Consider the following 18,076-nt stretch of genomic DNA (forward strand, 5'->3'; position numbering starts at 1 on the left):
GCTTTAGTTTTTCAGACCGGTGACATTAATGTTGTATTGGAAACAGAAACAAATTTCACTGCTAGTTAAAAATAAATCTGACTTTACCTTTGACTTGCAGACAAAGAAGTGAACGAGAAAATCCATTCTCTCCACCACACCCAGTACAACTGATACATGAAGCTTATATATATAATTTAATACAATACACACACAAGATTAAATCTTGTCCCACCACCATGGAACAGCACCAGCCTCAGAGTTGACATACTGGCAGAGGATGTCTCTGTTTCGTTTTGCGTGCTGGGTTGCATTGGTGTAGCGTGGCAGTGCAGCTTGGGGAAGGGTAGGGCCGGTGTTGTCATGGCCTTCCAGATCGCAGAGAGAGACTTGCCGGTAGGCGTCGCCACACTCATCATGCAGGAAGTTGTGCAGCGTGCAGCAGGCCAGGATGACCTTGTCCACAGTCTCCGGCGGCAGGTGGATGTCACGCCAGCGGTTTGTCAGTACGCCAAAGGCATTTTCCACTTTTTCCCACTCATCTGTGGTGTTGGGGCACTAAAAAAATAAAAAGACTTAGAATTAATGGAATATGCATTAATTAGGCTATGTTTGTCTTTTACATGATGATGAGGCAGAGAAGGATAACTAGGAGCCATAGGAGGGTCTGGAAGAAGGAGAAGATGTTGAGGAGCAGGAGGTGGAGGAGAGAGAAGCAGCACACAGCCTAATGTCATTCCAGCAAAGAAAAAAAAGAGAAGTAAAATGGAAAAGCAGGAAGTTTAAGTTTGTATACAGAAGACGAGGCGAATCCAGGATGAGAACATTCTGTTTGAGTTACCAGCTAGAGGGTCCAACCAAGCCCATCCCTCTCACACACTCACAAAACTCTTAGGTTCAGGTTCTTCAACATTGGCATTGCAGCAGAATACAACATCAACAATAGCAGCAGAATACAACATTATTTATATTAAATCTATTTAATATTGAATGTGTATTTAAGATTTAGTTGACAAATTAATAAATTGATATTTTGTACTTTTAAAACTTTTTTGCACATGTGAGTACAAGGTGGTGACGGGTGCATACAAGAAGGATGTTGGGGGTTGATAGTTGCACTGTACTGTGATTAAAAATGGATAGAACTTAACGTACCTTGAAGTAGTCATCCTTCAGGACACTGTAGATAGCGCTGCAGGTCTCTGGGATGATTAGACCAACAGTGGAGTGGCCGATGCGGAACAGGTAGGCAAGACTCTTGAAACTCTCACCTAGAAAAGGGTACATCTCTGTGAGTGACTTGAAACTGACCACTCCGTAGCCAATAGACTCTGTGTTGTTATATAGGGACAGAGCTGCCAAGTCTCACACAATCGCCGTGAGACTCACGCATTTCAACCAGTTCTCACACTCTCACGCCGCATCTCTATTTCTCACGGCGAGAAATAACAATTGTTTTACGGGACTTTTATTTGTGAAATTCCTTGAAAGAAAGCTACCGGACATGAGTTTCGTGGCATCTTTCTGCACATGCATTAACTTGAGTCTGCAATCGAAGCGGCAGGCGAGCGCTGATGGAAGAACCTGTGTTCACGCGAGCTGCAAGAACGTAGCAAGCAGTGTTGCCAGATTGGGCTACTTTTGGGCTACGTACTGGACGGGTGGATTCGGCAGCTTTTAGACCGGTTGGGCTGGACATTGTCAATTCCGTCTGGCAACCGTGGTAGCAAAATATGTGCATACATTACAACATCATATCTGGTAGCCTACTGGACTGGGTTGCACCAATATGGCGTAAGTCATTACTAAATGCAGGCATTTAGTAGTTACTAAACCCCTAGTTGTTACTAGCTAGTTTCAAACTAGTTGTTTACTAATTTCGGTTGCACCACGCAAATCTTTTGCCAATCTTAGCTAGTAAATACTCCGTTTTGGTAACAGTTTTTTGTTTCTCTACTGTAACATAACCAGGTACATTAATAATAATAACAATTATTAATAATTACAATTTACAATACAAATACAACAATTGGGGGTCCCTCAAAAAAAATCACCCACCAAGCCCTCATTCTGACCCAGGAAAAACCCTGGTATGTACTGTATAACATGATAGCCATCTATGAGCAATGCACTGTATACAGTATAAGATGATGACCACGGGTCTTTCTGCTGCTGACCAAGGGGCTGAGTCCTGTTGATGGGGCCAATTTTTCTTTTAGAGTCTGTAGGCTACTGTATTTGTTTATTAAGATTTCATAAATATGATATATTTATTTGTTTATGATAGATTTTTATTGTTTTATAAAATGTTAATTATTTTCATTTCTTGTGCTGGTTTATTATGAACAACATGTAAAATTGCAGGAAACTAGCACAAATAATTGGGTGGGAGAGAGGGGCCGCTGCTGCCAAAACGTGCACAGTTTTGGGTCGCTCCACGCCAAAAAACCTCACTCCAAACTTTTGGTGAAACTTGGCAGCCCTGTATAGGGAGCTGGCTTTACTAAACTTTTAGGTCTGTCATGACAGTGGAGTCTGAATATTATGAGTATGATTATTATTATTATTATGAGTATATTATGAGTATAGTATATATTATATTATGTATTTAGCCTACTTATATTATGAGTAGGCTAAATACAGGCCGATAACGATAACTGAATGTTTCTCACCTGTTGCCAAGAAGCGGAGCGTTAACATCAGTCTCACTCCAGCTGAAATACAGTCTCTGTAGTTGGTGTTTTGTTTTTGGATTAACGGCCTCACCAGCTTCTCCAGATGATGGAATTGCTCGGGAAATAGGCGAGCGAAGTTGGCAAACGCTGTATATCCCCGGGGTCCAACTCCTCACACAAATTGGCGTAGGCTCCCTGTCTCTGCCGTCGCGGGAGCCAAGGACGGCTCCAGAAGATCCTCTGCTTCCTAGCTCGCCGTCTTCGCCGTTTATTGATAAGTATTACTGCAAACGCTGCCAGCATGTCACTGTCACTGTCAGCCATGTTTCTCTTTTTTCTTGCCGCGTAAACGCAACTCGTTGTTATGGAAACGGTGCGCACGCGACACTTATCTGCGACGCGTGTGCACGTCTCGTCGCGGATCTTTGGCCTGAACTGCAAGCAGGATTGCCAGATAGGATTGACAATTTCCAGCCTAACCACAGTGTAAAAACCGCAAAATCCACCAAAAAAACCCAGCCCAAAACCTATATTGTCAGAAAACCGCTAATTACTATTGGGCAGGTGCCCATCTCCTGCCCCTAAACTGTATGCCCGCCCAAATGCCTTTTTTCCGGGCCAGTGTGATTAAAAGTAGCCCATTCAGCGGTAACCCGCCCCATCTGGCAACCCTGCCCGCGCTACTCTCGCGGGTTTCCGATGCTTAGTAACCCACTGTTTGTACTCTTAATACAGCCTATCAGCGTCGTGTATCTCCATTAGAAAGACCAATCAGATCCCAAGATTCAGGCACCAGTTTGAACCAAGCAGCATACCATTCCTTCGGAGCAAACATAGCTACCTAGCAATACATTACGAAAACACGACCAAAGTAAGTTACTTTTCTTTTCTTTGCGAGAGACGTTAGCTGGCTAAATACGTCGTGTTTGCTCTCAAGGGGATATAGCTGGTGAGCTTGTGTCCATTCAACAACCACCAGTAGATCCATAACAACAGCAAGCAGCGATGCCATCTCGTGTGGAGGACTATGAGGTGCTGTTCACCATCGGGTCTGGCTCCTACGGCAGGTGTCAGAAGATACAGAGGAAATCGGACGGTAAAGTAAGTAGCTATCAGAGTTTTGTCGTCGGGTTCTGCATTTAATTCCTCGGTCTTGCGTGGGGTTTCCTATTACTGAATGCATTTCCTTTACGTGCTATCTAAGATAAGATAACATCATAATCATTTGTACAGTTTCAAGATGCAACAAACAACTCCGAGACGGAGATGTGATCATCACCAACCGATAACGCTGTACTTTGTTGTTGTTGTTGTTGTTGTTGTTGTTGTTGTTGTTTGTTTTAGAAGTATATTTATTGGTTTTCAAATGGTTATGCATTTAAGAACAGGAGCAAGAGAACAATATACACCCTCTTTTTAAACAAACCCCCCACCCTCTCCACACATACACACCCTCACACAGACAAATAACAAAAACACCAAAACAAATAAATGAAAATAAACGACAGAGACAGAAGGTTCAGACAGGTAAGTATGACATGGGTAATCAGGCATAGGGATGGGAAAATGGCATAACACACACAATAACCTTCATGGAAATGTCGTACCCCACTTTGTGTAAAGATCCTAGTGTGGAAGGAGCTGGACTACGGGACCATGGCTGAGACAGAGAAGCAGATGCTGGTGTCCGAGGTGAACCTCCTGCGGGAGCTCAAGCACCCCAACATCGTGAGATATCATGATCGCATTATAGACCGGACAAATACTAAGCTGTACATTGTCATGGAGTACTGTGAAGGCGGTGACCTCTCCAGCCTCATCAACAGATGCATCAAAGAGAGGTGTGTGTACGTGTATCTGTTTTGTGCTCTTACAACAAAAACACTGTTTTATTTTAAGCCATACAATCAATCGAATCAACTGTTGGACTGAGACAACACACGTGCACAACCCCAAGGAGAACAGAGATCAGTGCTCTGGACACAGGGTCAGACATTTCCGGCGCCCCTGGAGCAGTTAGGAGTTAAGTGCCTTGCTGAAGGGCACAACGGCAGTGGTAGGCAGCTTAGATATGATGTCAGCAACCCTCCAGTCACCAGCTCACATCCAGCTCCCTCCTGGGGAGGGAACCAATGACCTATGGATTGCTGGCCGGCCTCTCTGACCTCTACACTGCAAAAAGTGTCTAAACAAGTAATATTAAATGCAATATTAACTGCACTAGTTTTAAGATATATTTTACTTGTTTTAAGTACATTTTGGAAAGTGAAACTTTCCTGTTCTTTTGGCAGATATGTTTTTTTAGTTTAAGTAATATTTTTCTCATTTTATTGCCTTTTTTCTTGTTTTTGAGAGCTGACCTTTTGAAGTGTAGGCTACTGGCCGCCCTGTGTTGTGTTTACTCTTGTTCCCTGGGGGCATCCCCCATATATGCTTGGCATGACTGATCAAATAACATAATACCTGCTCATGTTTCTGTTATAACATAATACCTACTCATGTTTCTGTTATAATATAATACCTACTCATGTTTCTGTTATAACATAATACCTACTCATGTTTCTGTTATAACATAATACCTACTCATGTTTCTGTTATGTTCCTGCCAGGCGATACCTGGAGGAGGAGTTCATCATGCGGGTCATGGCTCAGCTCACTCTAGCTCTGAGCGAGTGCCACAGCCGGAGTGATGGTGGTGTCACAGTGCTGCACAGAGACCTGAAACCAGCTAATATCTTCTTGGATGTCAAGCAGAATGTCAAGCTTGGTGACTTTGGTCTTGCAAGAATCCTGAATCATGACACCAGTTTTGCTAAGACTTTTGTCGGGACCCCTTACTACATGTCACCTGTGAGTCTTAAAGAAAAAGAGGGGGGAAATGCCATTGAGAAATTAATTTTGTATATGGTTTGATTTAGTTTTTCTAATCGGTTTGTGTGGAAATCATATGTTCATATGTTTACAGGAACAAATTGATCGGATGTCCTACAATGAGAAATCGGATATCTGGTCTCTGGGGTGCTTGTTATATGAGCTCTGTGCCTTATCGTAAGTTTCATTATCTGTCTCCTTTATCGTAAAAAAAGAAGAAGAAAAAGAATTCCCCCCTGTCAGCGACATTAGCGACAATTCTGATGCATTTATTTTCTGCGTTGTTAGGCCTCCTTTCACTGCTTATAACCAAAAAGAACTGGCAGAGAAAATCAGAGAGGGGAAGTTCAGAAGGATCCCTTACCGGTACTCGGATGAGCTGAACACACTCCTGTCCAGAATGCTCCATTTAAGGGTTTGAATTTCATCAATTATTGTATCTTCCTGTTAAAGTTCACCTCAGATAATTTCTGTAAGCAGGAGATTGTTTGTCATCATAAACACACACCTAGTAGACTACACGATTCAATTGGTCAAGGCGTTTTAACTCCTTTCTGCCTCCAAGCTGATGAAGCTAAGAATCTAGCTGTGATTATAGATTCTGACTTAAGCATCAAATCTATCACTAGAAATGCTTTTTATCATCTACGGAATATTGCAAAAGTTAGACATTTTCCCGGCAAGCTGATGCAGAAGTGTTAATGCATGCTTTTGTTATTGTAACAGTCTCCTTTCTGGTCTTCCAAAGAAAGCTATTGGCCAGCTGCAATTAGTCCAAAATGCAGCAGTGAGAGTTTTAACCAAAACAAGCAGAAGAGCTCATATAACTCCTATTTTAGAGACTCTACACTGGCTTCCTGTTAAGTTCAGAATAGATGTCAAGATCCTTCTGCTTGTTTATAAAGCTCTCACTGGCACAGCACCAGAATATCTGAAATACCTTTTGCTAGCATATCAGCCCAATAGAGCTCTCAGGTCTTCTTTTTTTTCACAACTTTGTTTATTGAAGTTTTCATGACAGTACAAAATCTGCAGTAGGTCAAACTGTACATATACGCTAGACATATTGCACATACCTACAGTAGTCAAAATAGAAGTCTGTTGAACATAGACTACAGTAAATAAATCACACACACAAAAAGAAATAGCTAGGACACATGGCCAATTGAAAACACATTGATTGTATAATTAGGACAAGGATTACAAAGGAGAAATAAAGAAATAAAAAATGTAATTAAAAAAACATTGAGTTACGCTTCACCATACATGTAGATAGATTATCCCAACCAGATGATACTAGGATAAAAGCTCTCAGATCTTCTGACGCTGGTTTTCTCTGTACAGAAGAAGAGATTCGGTGAGGCTGCATTCTCATTTTATGCACCCAAATTGTGGAATGCACTGCCAGTTTACATCAGGGATGCAACCTCAACAAATATGTTCAAGTCAAGACTAAAAACCCATCTTTTTAATATTGCCTTTAAATGATTTTTTAAATTGTATTATGATTTATATAATGATTGGATCACTTTGAGCTGCAACGTTTGCAGGAAAAGCACTATACAAGTTAAGTTATTATTATTATCCCTCCCATCTGTTCGAACTGCCTGTTTGACTCTTCTTTTGATTTATCGTTTTGACTGATCTGGGCTTTGTTGCCAGGACTACCTGAGGCCCTCAGTGGAGTCCATACTGGGGAGCAGCCTGCTGGCGGCCGTGGTCGCGGAAGAGAGGAGGAAAAAAGAGGTGCGGCAGCGTAGGAGGTCAGCTGACCCAGAGCGTCCGAAGCCCACTGACCCGGACCCTTCCTGTACGGCAGAGCTGAGGCTGAAGGAGCAGGGGCTGCGTGACAGGGAGAAGGCACTGAAGGAACGCGAGGAGAGGCTGGAGCGTGAGTGGTTCTCCCTTGTTATGTGCCAGTCGTCAAAGACTTTTACTGGATGCCGAAATCTACTTAGTATAGGAAACGCTGTAAGTCACTGGCTACCATGGAGTGGGGGGAACGTTTATAGTGTAACCCCGTATCAGATAATGACATGTTTGCCCTTTCCTCCTACAGAGAGGGAGCAGGAGCTTTGCCTTCGCGAGAGGCTATCGAATGAGAAGCTTGCGAGGTAAAACTGAATACGCTAGATAACTGGATAATGTTCCAATTGATCTCTAGAAATGGGGGCAAACTGCTGCTCACGTTAGGCTAAATGCTAGAGTTGTAAATCCTCTCGTATGCTCTCGTAAGTAAATGCTACGTATGCTCACTGCTTTGAAGTCATAATCTCATCTGGCTGTATTACTGGTTGGATATAATCTGTTCTGACTCACAATATAGATTTTTTTTCTTTCTTCTCCAGAGCTGAGAGTCTGCTGAAGCAGCACTACAGCCTGTTGAAGCAGCAGAAGGCCCAGCTCTATTCCAACGACATAGGTATGGGCGTCAGACGAAGGCCTCTGGACCCCCTGAATGTAGACAAGAACTAAGCCCTGCATGCACTCACATCTGCTGTGGGAGGGAGAGTGGGAGAGGGGAAGAGTTTTTTTTTTAGTGTATTGTTTTTAAACTTTAACTGTTTTAAACTTTAAAATGTTTAACTGTGATTTGTAAATAAAACATTTTTGTCAATAAAATCTGAAAAACTAACACAGGGTGGGAAACACAATTAGTGAAAAGAGAGCTTTGCTTCTCTATTGAAGTTCAACAATGCGGTGAATGCACAGCTGTCACTTTGTGACACCTGTATCTGTGTCACCCTTACAAGAGTTGCTTTGGCTACCCCCAAACATTTTCACAATTCAAACTATTTACAAGGGTATTGCCCTGCACAATATTCTGCAGAGGTCAATGAAATATCTGTATTTGTAACCATTTGCTATCTGGCCCTGTAGATGAGGGAGAGGAGAATATCTCCCCAGGAAAAAAGAAGGTCCATTTCTCTGCTGACAAGACTCTCAAGAAGAGGCTGCAAGACGCCAACACACGTGCGCACGCCCTGGGTGAGGTGGAGAGGAACTACCAGCTGAAAAGCAGACAGCTCCTGGCCAACCTCCGCTAGCCTCCGCTAGCTCAGTGGAGTCTGAGTTCAGGGGTTTCATCAGTGTCATAATATGGATGAACGGGTCCCAGAAGTTCCAGGTCTCCTCTTCAGTCCAGACTAACAGCAGATAGGGAACGCTATCAGTCGCTGCCCTTAGGGGAAAATGTGAAGCTTTAATTTATCTTGTGCTGTTGAAAACACCAAATGCTGGATGCCGAATATTTAGTTATTGTAGTGTGTGTTTTGCTACAATTTTGCTACTGAAGTAAGTGAGATTACCGGTATGAACATAAATACATCTGTAAATCTGGAAGGCTGCGTTTCATTACATAGAAATATATAAAAGGAGACGCACATACGTTATGTTCCTTAATACATTTAAGTTACTATGTAAATATGTCAGAACTTCTGGTAATAAAGAAGTTACAGTTAACTAAACATTAAAGGCAGCTATCTGTAATTTGAGGCTTTGATTGAATTACATTTGACTGAATGTAGACTTGTTTTATCTTGATTTGTCTAAGTCACTCAAATAAAAAGTTAATCTAGTGAGTTACTGACTGACTGATTGATTGATTGATTGACTGGTTTCACTTCAAACAATGGAAAGGGAAACAATAGATGACAGTGATCACACCTACTGTGATCTAACCTGAGATGGAAGAGATGGAGTTATCAGTGTCTGCCACAAGAGGTCAGCAATTCATCTTTACCCCTTCAGAGAAATCACTAAGGACAGAACCATTACTCCCTGATGTATACTGTATGATTAACTTACAAATTAAATAGTAATAATATTAATAACACCTTTATTTGTAGAGTGCTTTTCTTAACAAGGTTAAGAAGTGCTACTAAACAAGAGAATGGATCATAGAAATACAGCATAAGTAAAATTCCAAACAGAAAGAAAGCAAGATTCAAATAATACATATAATTGAGAATTAGGAAAGTCCTAAAACTAATTAAAACAGACTCCTAAAATAATATTTCAAGCTATAACTTTACACAATAATACTAATTGTTTATAAACAACACTTATATTAATGGAGGGATCCAGATTGATTTTTTAAATTAGAGTCTGGACAAGTTCATGTTTAAATTAAAATGGCACTGAGTAATGTGGGATCTCCTTAAGAGTTTCATCTGATATTAGGTCAAATTAACTAGCATTTAAATGGTAAGTAACTGTGAGGTCATGCACAGATGAGTAATCTGATTTCTAATGTTTTACCTTTTCTTAATAAAAAATGGTTAGGGTTCAACTTTTCACATTCTTCAGGAGAGTGCTCATTATTACAGATCAACTGAGCATTTTCCACCCGATCAATAAACAATCTAAACAGTATTCTTGGATTATGCCAGAGATCAGATTAGAAAAATATCTTGCTCTTGCATTATTAACAGAAGTACTGAATTTCATCAAGTCCTTCATATGAATGAAGAAAACTTGTAGTTTACAATTCTCCCATTTTTGTTCAGCTTTTCTGCATTTTCTTTTTATAGCACGGATGTGGTCATTCAACCATGCATGCTAAAGCTTTGGCTGTTGACTTTTTCTTTGTTTTAATGGGGGCCACAGTATCAAGAGTAGCCACATACATTAAATACATACCATTGAAGCAATTTACAAATGTTTCTGTTTGTTGAATTGAAACAGACTCAGCACAAGAAGATAGGAAAACACTTGCAAAATGACTTGGGTTAAGGATGCGAGGAAATGCAAATAGACAGTGTGTTGGTAGGAGTAGAGCATAGCATGTTAACAACAATACCAAGATGGACTGAAACACGCAAATTCTTTACAAGATTAAATTACACTAGTAGATTCATAAATTCATCATATGGATGTTCTGATCTACAAGTATTAAGACATTGTCATATTTAGCCAGGACACAGGGATACACCTAAAATGCTCTTCATTAATGACGGCCTCACCACCTCACCACCAAGAATCTAAACAAAGAAGTTGGACACATGGTGGTGGGAGTCAGTCACTCAAGGAAACTGGTGGTGAGGATGGGGTGAGGTAGGGGCAGTTGATGGGAGCTGGATGGGGTGAGGTAGGGGCAGTTGATGGGGCCTGCATGCTCCTAAGGGAGCAGAGCAAACTCAGTATGCATGGATGTTTAAATAATGTATAGATAATGCATAGTTGGAAACAAACGTCTACTTTGGCCATTACTTTACATTCCAACACAGTGACTGGTTGTGGGTTTTACTAAGATAACATACTTAGTACAAATAACTGGGCAAACCATAAACACAGAACACGTTGTCTATGGGACAAACACCCTCTTTGTGAAGGAGCAGTGTTATGTGAAAACGAAACACACCATCATATGAGGAGTTATTGAACATGCTATTAGTGATGATTGATGACTCTAAACAGACTCCTCCTATTTGGAGAAAACGTTCATCCACATGAATGGAGGTAGACTGAAAGGACACACATCATCAACCCCTATTTCGCTATTTATTTTCTATATAACGACGTCGATCATTGACAGTATATAATTGTTTGCCTGACTGGCCATCGGATTTGGGCTCCTAATAGCTAAAAAATCACTACTGTTTTCTTATTTTATCCTATTAAACTTCGAACACTTCTACCCCCCAGAAAGGGGCGGGGCATGACGGGAGTGCAAAATACCCGGATGCGTTGCTCTGATGAATATTACGGTTGATCCCCTAGCAACCAATAGCAGACAAGCGGGGCGTGCGGTTGGTCCCCTAGCAGCCAATAGCAGACGAGCGGGGCGTGCGGTTGGTCCCCTAGCAACCAATAACAGATGAGCGGGGCGTGCAGTTGGTCCCCTAGCAACCAATAGCAGACGAGCGGGGCGTGGCCCAGATTGCCTTGTTCCGTGTGGAAACTTTACCGGCTCGGGTGCAAAGTTTCAACCGTCTGCAAACCGAAATCGTTTTACTGGAATAAGCGTCTCTTCAAATGTCCATAGTGGACCTTCTATTGAGTTGAAACAACATTGGACTTCGCTGTATCTGGGGGATTGTTTAAAACATCGTTGTGATATCGTATTATAGGATGATGGTTGTAAGAATAGAACATTAACAATACGTCGTTGTCGTCAATCACAGTTAGCTTAGCATACTTCATCGGCTCTCATTGTGTTATTAGCTACCGTAGCATCTCCTCAGCTAGCCGACGAGCTAGCCGAGACAGTCCGCTGAAGAAGCGACCAGTTGAAGCAGGAGAACATGGCCTGTGAGCCTAACCGAGTCCGGCTGCTATGCATGCTCTCGCTGACGTTCGGTTTCTTCGTCGTGGAGGTGGTCGTCAGTCGGATCACATCGTCTCTGGCGATGCTGTCGGACTCTTTCCACATGCTGTCGGATGTCATCGCCCTGGTGGTGGCTCTGGTCGCCGTGCGGTTCGCCGAGAAAACCCAGGCGACGAACAAGAACACGTTCGGCTGGATCCGGGCGGAGGTGATGGGGGCTCTGGTCAACGCCGTGTTCCTGACGGCTCTCTGCTTCACCATCATCCTGGAGGCGGTGGAGCGCTTCACCGAGCCGCACGAGATCGAGCAGCCCCACGTAGTCATCGGAGTCGGGGCCGCCGGGCTCGTGGTGAACCTGCTGGGGCTGTGCTTGTTTCACGGACACGCCGGGGGTGGACACGGACACTCTCACGGAGGAGGAGGTCACTCGCACGGGAGTAAGAAGAACAAAAGGGGTAAAATATCCAAGTCCGAGAGACCCTCTGGGAATGGATCATCAGGAGAGGAGACTAACAACCTGGTGGGCAACCACAACAGCCCGAATGGAGTGAACAACGAGAGACATAGACATGGTAAGAGACATAGACATGATGGTAAGAGACATAGACATGGTAAGAGACATAGACATGAGACATAGACATGGTAAGAGACATAGACATGAGACATAGACATGGTAAGAGACATAGACATGATGAGACATAGACATGATGGTAAGAGACATAGACATGAGACATAGACATGATGGTAAGAGACATAGACATGGTAAGAGACATAGACATGGTAAGAGACATAGACATGGTAAGAGACATAGACATGATGGTAAGAGACATAGACAATGGTAAGAGACATGGACATGGTAACCAAAGCAACGCAGTTGTCAAGGTAGCTGTGGTTTGTGGCCACAACAACATCACTAGCATGTGTGTGGGTTCATCGATTACCTGTTGGAACATCCGCACAATCCAGGTCTAACTAACTCACATAGTTAGTGAAAACGTAGGCTTGACTTCTGTGACAGCCGTATGTTTGGTTAGGCCAGATGACAGACAATCAACACAGCCATCAAACGCCTCTTGATGTCTTGGGTTTCCTTCTATTGTATCCTGTGGATCAATACAGCCTCAGAGAGGTGTAGGGCCTGTGTGTGTGTGTGTGTGTGTGTGTGTGTGTGTGTGTGTGTGTGTGTGTGTGTGTGTGTGTGTGTGTGTGTGTGTGTGTGTGTGTGTGTGTGTGTGTGTGTGTGTGTGTGTGTGTGTGTGTGTGTGTGTGTGTGTGTGTGTGTGTGTGTGTGTGTGTGTGTGTGTGTGTGTGTGTGTGTGTGTGTGTGTGTGTGTGTGTGTGTGTGTGTGTGTGTGTGTGTGTGTGTGTGTGTGTGTGTGTGTGTGTGTGTGTGTGTGTGTGTGTGTGTGTGTGTGTGTGTGTGTGTGTGTGTGTGTTGTGGCAGTGGTAGTATCATCCAGGCCTATTCTAGGGTTAGGCTATTACCCCAAGCTGTCAGTGCAGCCCACCCACCTCCCTGTATACCAATATAGGCCAGTGACTCATGTACAACAGTCGTGAGAGAGCATTCAATCTTTTGAATGAGGTTAAGTAATATTTCTGCCTTGAAGTCAGCGACAGACACAGGTTTAAAGAGTACAATACCTGTGCAGTACCCCTTTTTGAGACATTTTAGATCTGTTATACCTTAATCAAACAAAGTCACATACTGTCATTAATGCATATGTGCTTATTGTAGTAGGCCGTATCATTTATTTGTGCCATTTAGCCCAGAGATATTGTTGTGGTCTCTGGGCCTGTCTGTAAAAGGCATATGCTGCCTACACAATAGCTGGTCTTTGCATCCATATGTGGTGTATGCATATGTGGGCTTTGCATTCACACTAATACTAGACAATACAAATATCAACTCATGGTCAGCTTATCTTGAAAATCTGGCCTTGGCTCAGGCCCGAGATGTTTAACATGCCTGACTTGTAATTACTGTGTACAACCTGTAGGCTGAATGTACAGTGTTCCTCGAGAGAAATTATGCAGCCTGGCGGGAGTCCCGTGTTCTTAACTCAGCCACTCAAACGGTGCTAAAATGAACATGGGGGAATCACATTTGTATGAGTTCAGACTACATATCAGCAGTATTTCTACTGACGGAGCTATACCCATAACTGGAGGGAAACACACTGCAAACCTCACCACGTTATGTTACAAAACAACTTACCGTACTGAAAGTCCTCTTGCTCGTGGGTGCAAGCAATACTTTTCTTCTTAGTCATGTAGGATGTACAGTGTAGTTACAAAGTCCTTCTGTACAACAACGGCTTTACTGTAATTGTTGGGAACATGGCACACATCCGTGTCCTGAAAAGTCTCATTGCGTACATACTATGCTCTGGGATGGGAGATCGGACCTCCTTTTGGGCCAGCAATTTGGGTGGACCCAGAGGGGACCATTCTTTCTCCTGCCCTGTCAAAGGAGTCTGTGCCAGTTTCTTAATGGAGGCCATTTCCCCCCCTTCCTCCTCCATTACATTGATCGCAGCCACACAACCATACATCATCATAGGCAGGGAGGTGACAGCCCCCCCAGGCCTACCACACTATTAGCCTCTGATGAATTACCCCCCCTCCCCATCCCCCCTTTATGTCACAGTGTCACTGGACTAGGCTAGCACTGGCTCAGGTGCCCTGCTCTACCAACATGGAGGCCGGGGGGGGGGGTCACACTTGTTTTTGGCCACGGGCCACATTGGACGAGATGCAACCTAACCCGGGGCAGATATATAGGCCTACTGCATGTTTTGTTTTCATGTCCTCCAATCAGGCGAGGGGGTGGTAGGGATTAAACAATTAAGTGAAGAAAAAGAAAAGGAAAAAAAAGCAATGCTTTCTGTTAGAACTTAACTGCTGTCTTCCACGTTCATAGCTGATCTGATCCTTAGAAGCAAAACAAAATGATCGGACCACCAGCCTGACCTTTAACCCTAACTGACCTTCCTCAAGGTGTTCAGGAGCCGTGTTTGTTGAGCTGTATGCCTATTGGTTTCCAAACTTTCAAGTTTATTTATCATTAGATTGGATACAAGTATAGAATGTAAGGAAGTGCTTGGGGCAGAGCAGCTCTTCAACATCGATCAACAATAGAATGTAAAAAAATACTGGGGGGTATTCCATCAACCCCCCTAAAGGAAAATCTAAGCTTATTTTTGATAACTCTCGCAAGATCTATCAGAATAAGCCTGGGTTTTCCTTTAGAATACCCCCCTGCTTGAGGTTATGTATCTGTTTTTATTGATGATGTAGAACATGACACTCCGGTCTCTCTGTCTCTCTCTCTTCCTCTCTCTGTCTCTCTCTCTTCCTCTCTCTCTCTCTCTTCCCCCCCCCCTCAGAGATCAGCTGTAGTAACGACGGCATGGAGGTGCAGATGAACGGCAGCGTCCCCCCCTATGATGAGCTGGAGCAGCACGGCCAAGACTCGGCCTCGCAGCTCAATATGCGCGGCGTGTTCCTCCATGTGCTGGGCGACGCCCTGGGCTCCGTCATCGTGGTGGTCAATTCCCTCATCTTCAAATTCGTGTGGCGGCCCTGCCCCCCCGGGGAGACCTGCTTCAACCCCTGCACCAACAGCCACAACACGGACCACCAGCACGTCAACAATACCCTGGTGGACCTGATGAGCGGCAGAGGGGGGGAGAACGGCACGGGGGGGGGCTCGGCGGGAGGGCTGCCACCCATGGGCCCCTGCTGGGTCCTCTACCTCGACCCCACCCTCTGCATCATGATGGTGCTCATCCTCCTCTACACCACCTACCCTCTGCTGAAGGAGTCGGCCCTGATCCTCCTCCAGACGGTGCCCAAGCAGATTGACATGCACCGGCTGAACGAGCGCCTGCTGTCGCTGGAGGGCGTGCTGGCCATCCACGAGCTGCACATCTGGCAGCTGGCGGGCAGCCGCATCATCGCCACGGCGCACATCAAGTGCCACGACCCCACGTCCTACATGGACGTGGCCAAGCGCATCAAGGACTTCTTCCACGACGAAGGGATCCACGCCACCACCATCCAGCCGGAGTTCGTGACGGTGAACTCAGAGTCGCGCGCGTCGCTGTGCGAGCTGTCCTGCCGGACGCAGTGTGCGCCCAAGCTGTGCTGCGGGGCCGGAGACAAGCCGGGCCAGGGCCAGGCCGCCCTGCTGGAAGGGTCCGACAAGACGCTCGCGGGCATCGAGGGAGGGGCGGTGGTGGCCGCTTCGGCCCTGGCGGTGATCAACGAGACCCCCGAGGGCGCGGAGACCGCCACCGTACAGGTGGTCCCGCGGCCAGAGCCTGAGGTCATCATCACCAGAGAGGTGGAGTCATCGCTGTAGAACGCAAAAAGGAGAGACACACACACATGAGGAGGGACAGAATCACTAAAGGTGGAGGAAGTTGGAAGTTTCAAAGTCGGGCCGAAAGTCGGCAGGTTTGTCATTTTTTTGCGGAGAAGCTCTTTGTTGTTTCTTGAGACATCAGTTTGGAAAAATGGCACCGTAGTTGCTCTGACGAAGATGCCCTCTCTCTTCTAAACCCCCTAACCCCCACCGACCTCCACTGACCCCCCTCCATGGCTCCACAGCAGCCTCACCTCACACCCCCCCACCCCGACTCCTGACTACCTACACCTCGTGACCCCTGACCTCTGACCCCTCTGGACCCCCCTTCCTCTCTCTCACTGTCGCCCTGGCAGCACAGTGACGATGCGTGTTGGCCCACCCCTCCCCCAGGCTGGAGGGAGGCCTGCTGCATGTGTGTCCTCCATTAGCACCGTGTTGTGATGTCCTGTCCCATGGTGTTTCTGTGCCAAAGCTTTTCAATGCAGGACGGAAGGGATAGGAGAGACTATCTCTCTCTCTCCTCCACAAGGACGGAGAACAGCAACACAGGCAAGCCACAGCACACCTGTCTGTCTGCAGGATGTCACCTGTCTGTCTGCAGGTTCTCACCTGTCTGTCTGCAGGACGTCAGTTTATGGATCTTTCAGTTAAGAGTATACAACTTTTTTGTTTTTTGAACAGGCTTCGAACAATTCTATTTTCTTAGCTTTGTGGCCCCCAATGGAAAGTTATTGTATGGCAAAAAATAATAATTTATGTATTTAAGTTATTAGTAATTATCTTTTTTCCTCTCTGTAGATGCTTTTATAATATTTAGTTTGGATGATAGAGTTTAATCTAGCTAATTTTTTCTGCCTCTTGAATATTTGGAAAACCATCTATGCTGTAGAACATTTTTGAAAATGTGATGTTTTATATGTGATTTTTTTTCTTTTTCTCTCCATTTGTTTTCTGGCCTTGACTCTGGTTTTAATGGCAGTTGATGGTTGAAAGTAGAATCTGTGTCGACACCTCCCACCTCCACCTCGCCTTTAATGGAAGCTGCTGTGAAAGCACTGAGGACAGTTCAAAGGTGCACGTGTTGGTGACACTTTATTAGGCAAATATGGGGAAGGAAAAATAATAATGAAAGAAAAACAAAATAATGCCTTGCGAGCCCTGAGGGTCAAATGCTAAAAATTAGCACTGTACAAAAAAAGTTGAAACACTATTATACTCTGTTTTAAAATCTATGCTGGAGGGCATTCCTATGAATTAATATACTCTTCCCCATGAATGTGTTTGGGGAAGGGACCATGTCAAAATCCATGCTGAAAGTTTTTCATTTCCAGAGACATTCTACTTGCAATCTTTGCATGACCAAACTGAAGTGTGTTGTTTGAATCACAGAGCCCAGATCCGAGCTCAAGGTGCTGCGATCCAGAACATCCCGGTGTTCTTCAACCGTTAGAATACTGTAACATTTAGGGAACGAAACGTGACTAAAACTTTTCTTTCCTAGTGTCAGGTTTTGTGTGAAAAACAGTTGAATTAGTGGCCTTTTAAATGGTAGAAAATCTGATCATTCCAGCATCATTATTATTATTATTATTATTATTATTGTTATTATATATCATTTAAAATGTGATTCAAGGATGCATTTCTGATTTCCACTCAAAAATAAATGTGTATGCAATGTAGAAGAAAAAAAACGTATTGGGAAATGTATTTTGACACACTGTACACCTCGTTTGTAATGTCTGGTTACTTGTACTCTGTCTTGAGACTTGAGCTCTCTATGTGCAAAATTGTCGTTTTGGGGGGGGATTTTAGATATATGACATGTCAGCCGATGTGTTTTTGATATATATACAGAACCTGTCAGATGTGTCATTGTGAAATTAAACATGGCTGTTTGGTACAGTTGTATAA

General features: G+C 44.1%; 2 protein-coding genes across 2 annotated transcripts; both read left to right on the forward strand.

The window, feature by feature from the left end:
• Positions 1-3,659: 3,659 nt before the first annotated feature.
• On the forward strand, positions 3,660-8,572 carry nek2 (NIMA-related kinase 2; the record flags this gene model as incomplete). The annotated part of the gene is made up of 9 exons (XM_080525374.1): positions 3,660-3,755; positions 4,278-4,495; positions 5,264-5,504; positions 5,620-5,702; positions 5,814-5,940; positions 7,188-7,416; positions 7,585-7,639; positions 7,874-7,947; positions 8,406-8,572. The coding sequence occupies 9 exons, from the start codon at positions 3,660-3,662 to the stop codon at positions 8,570-8,572; spliced, it is 1,290 nt and encodes a 429-aa protein (XP_080381500.1).
• A 2,925-nt stretch (positions 8,573-11,497) lies between these two features.
• slc30a1a (solute carrier family 30 member 1a) lies at positions 11,498-18,076 on the forward strand. Its single transcript, XM_080550307.1, has 2 exons — positions 11,498-12,365; positions 15,183-18,076. The coding sequence occupies exons 1-2, from the start codon at positions 11,771-11,773 to the stop codon at positions 16,157-16,159; spliced, it is 1,572 nt and encodes a 523-aa protein (XP_080406433.1). The 5' UTR covers positions 11,498-11,770; the 3' UTR covers positions 16,160-18,076.

Source organism: Nansenia antarctica, assembly GCF_963989245.1.
Source record: "Nansenia antarctica genome assembly, chromosome: 1".
Lineage (NCBI taxonomy): Eukaryota > Metazoa > Chordata > Actinopteri > Argentiniformes > Microstomatidae > Nansenia > Nansenia antarctica.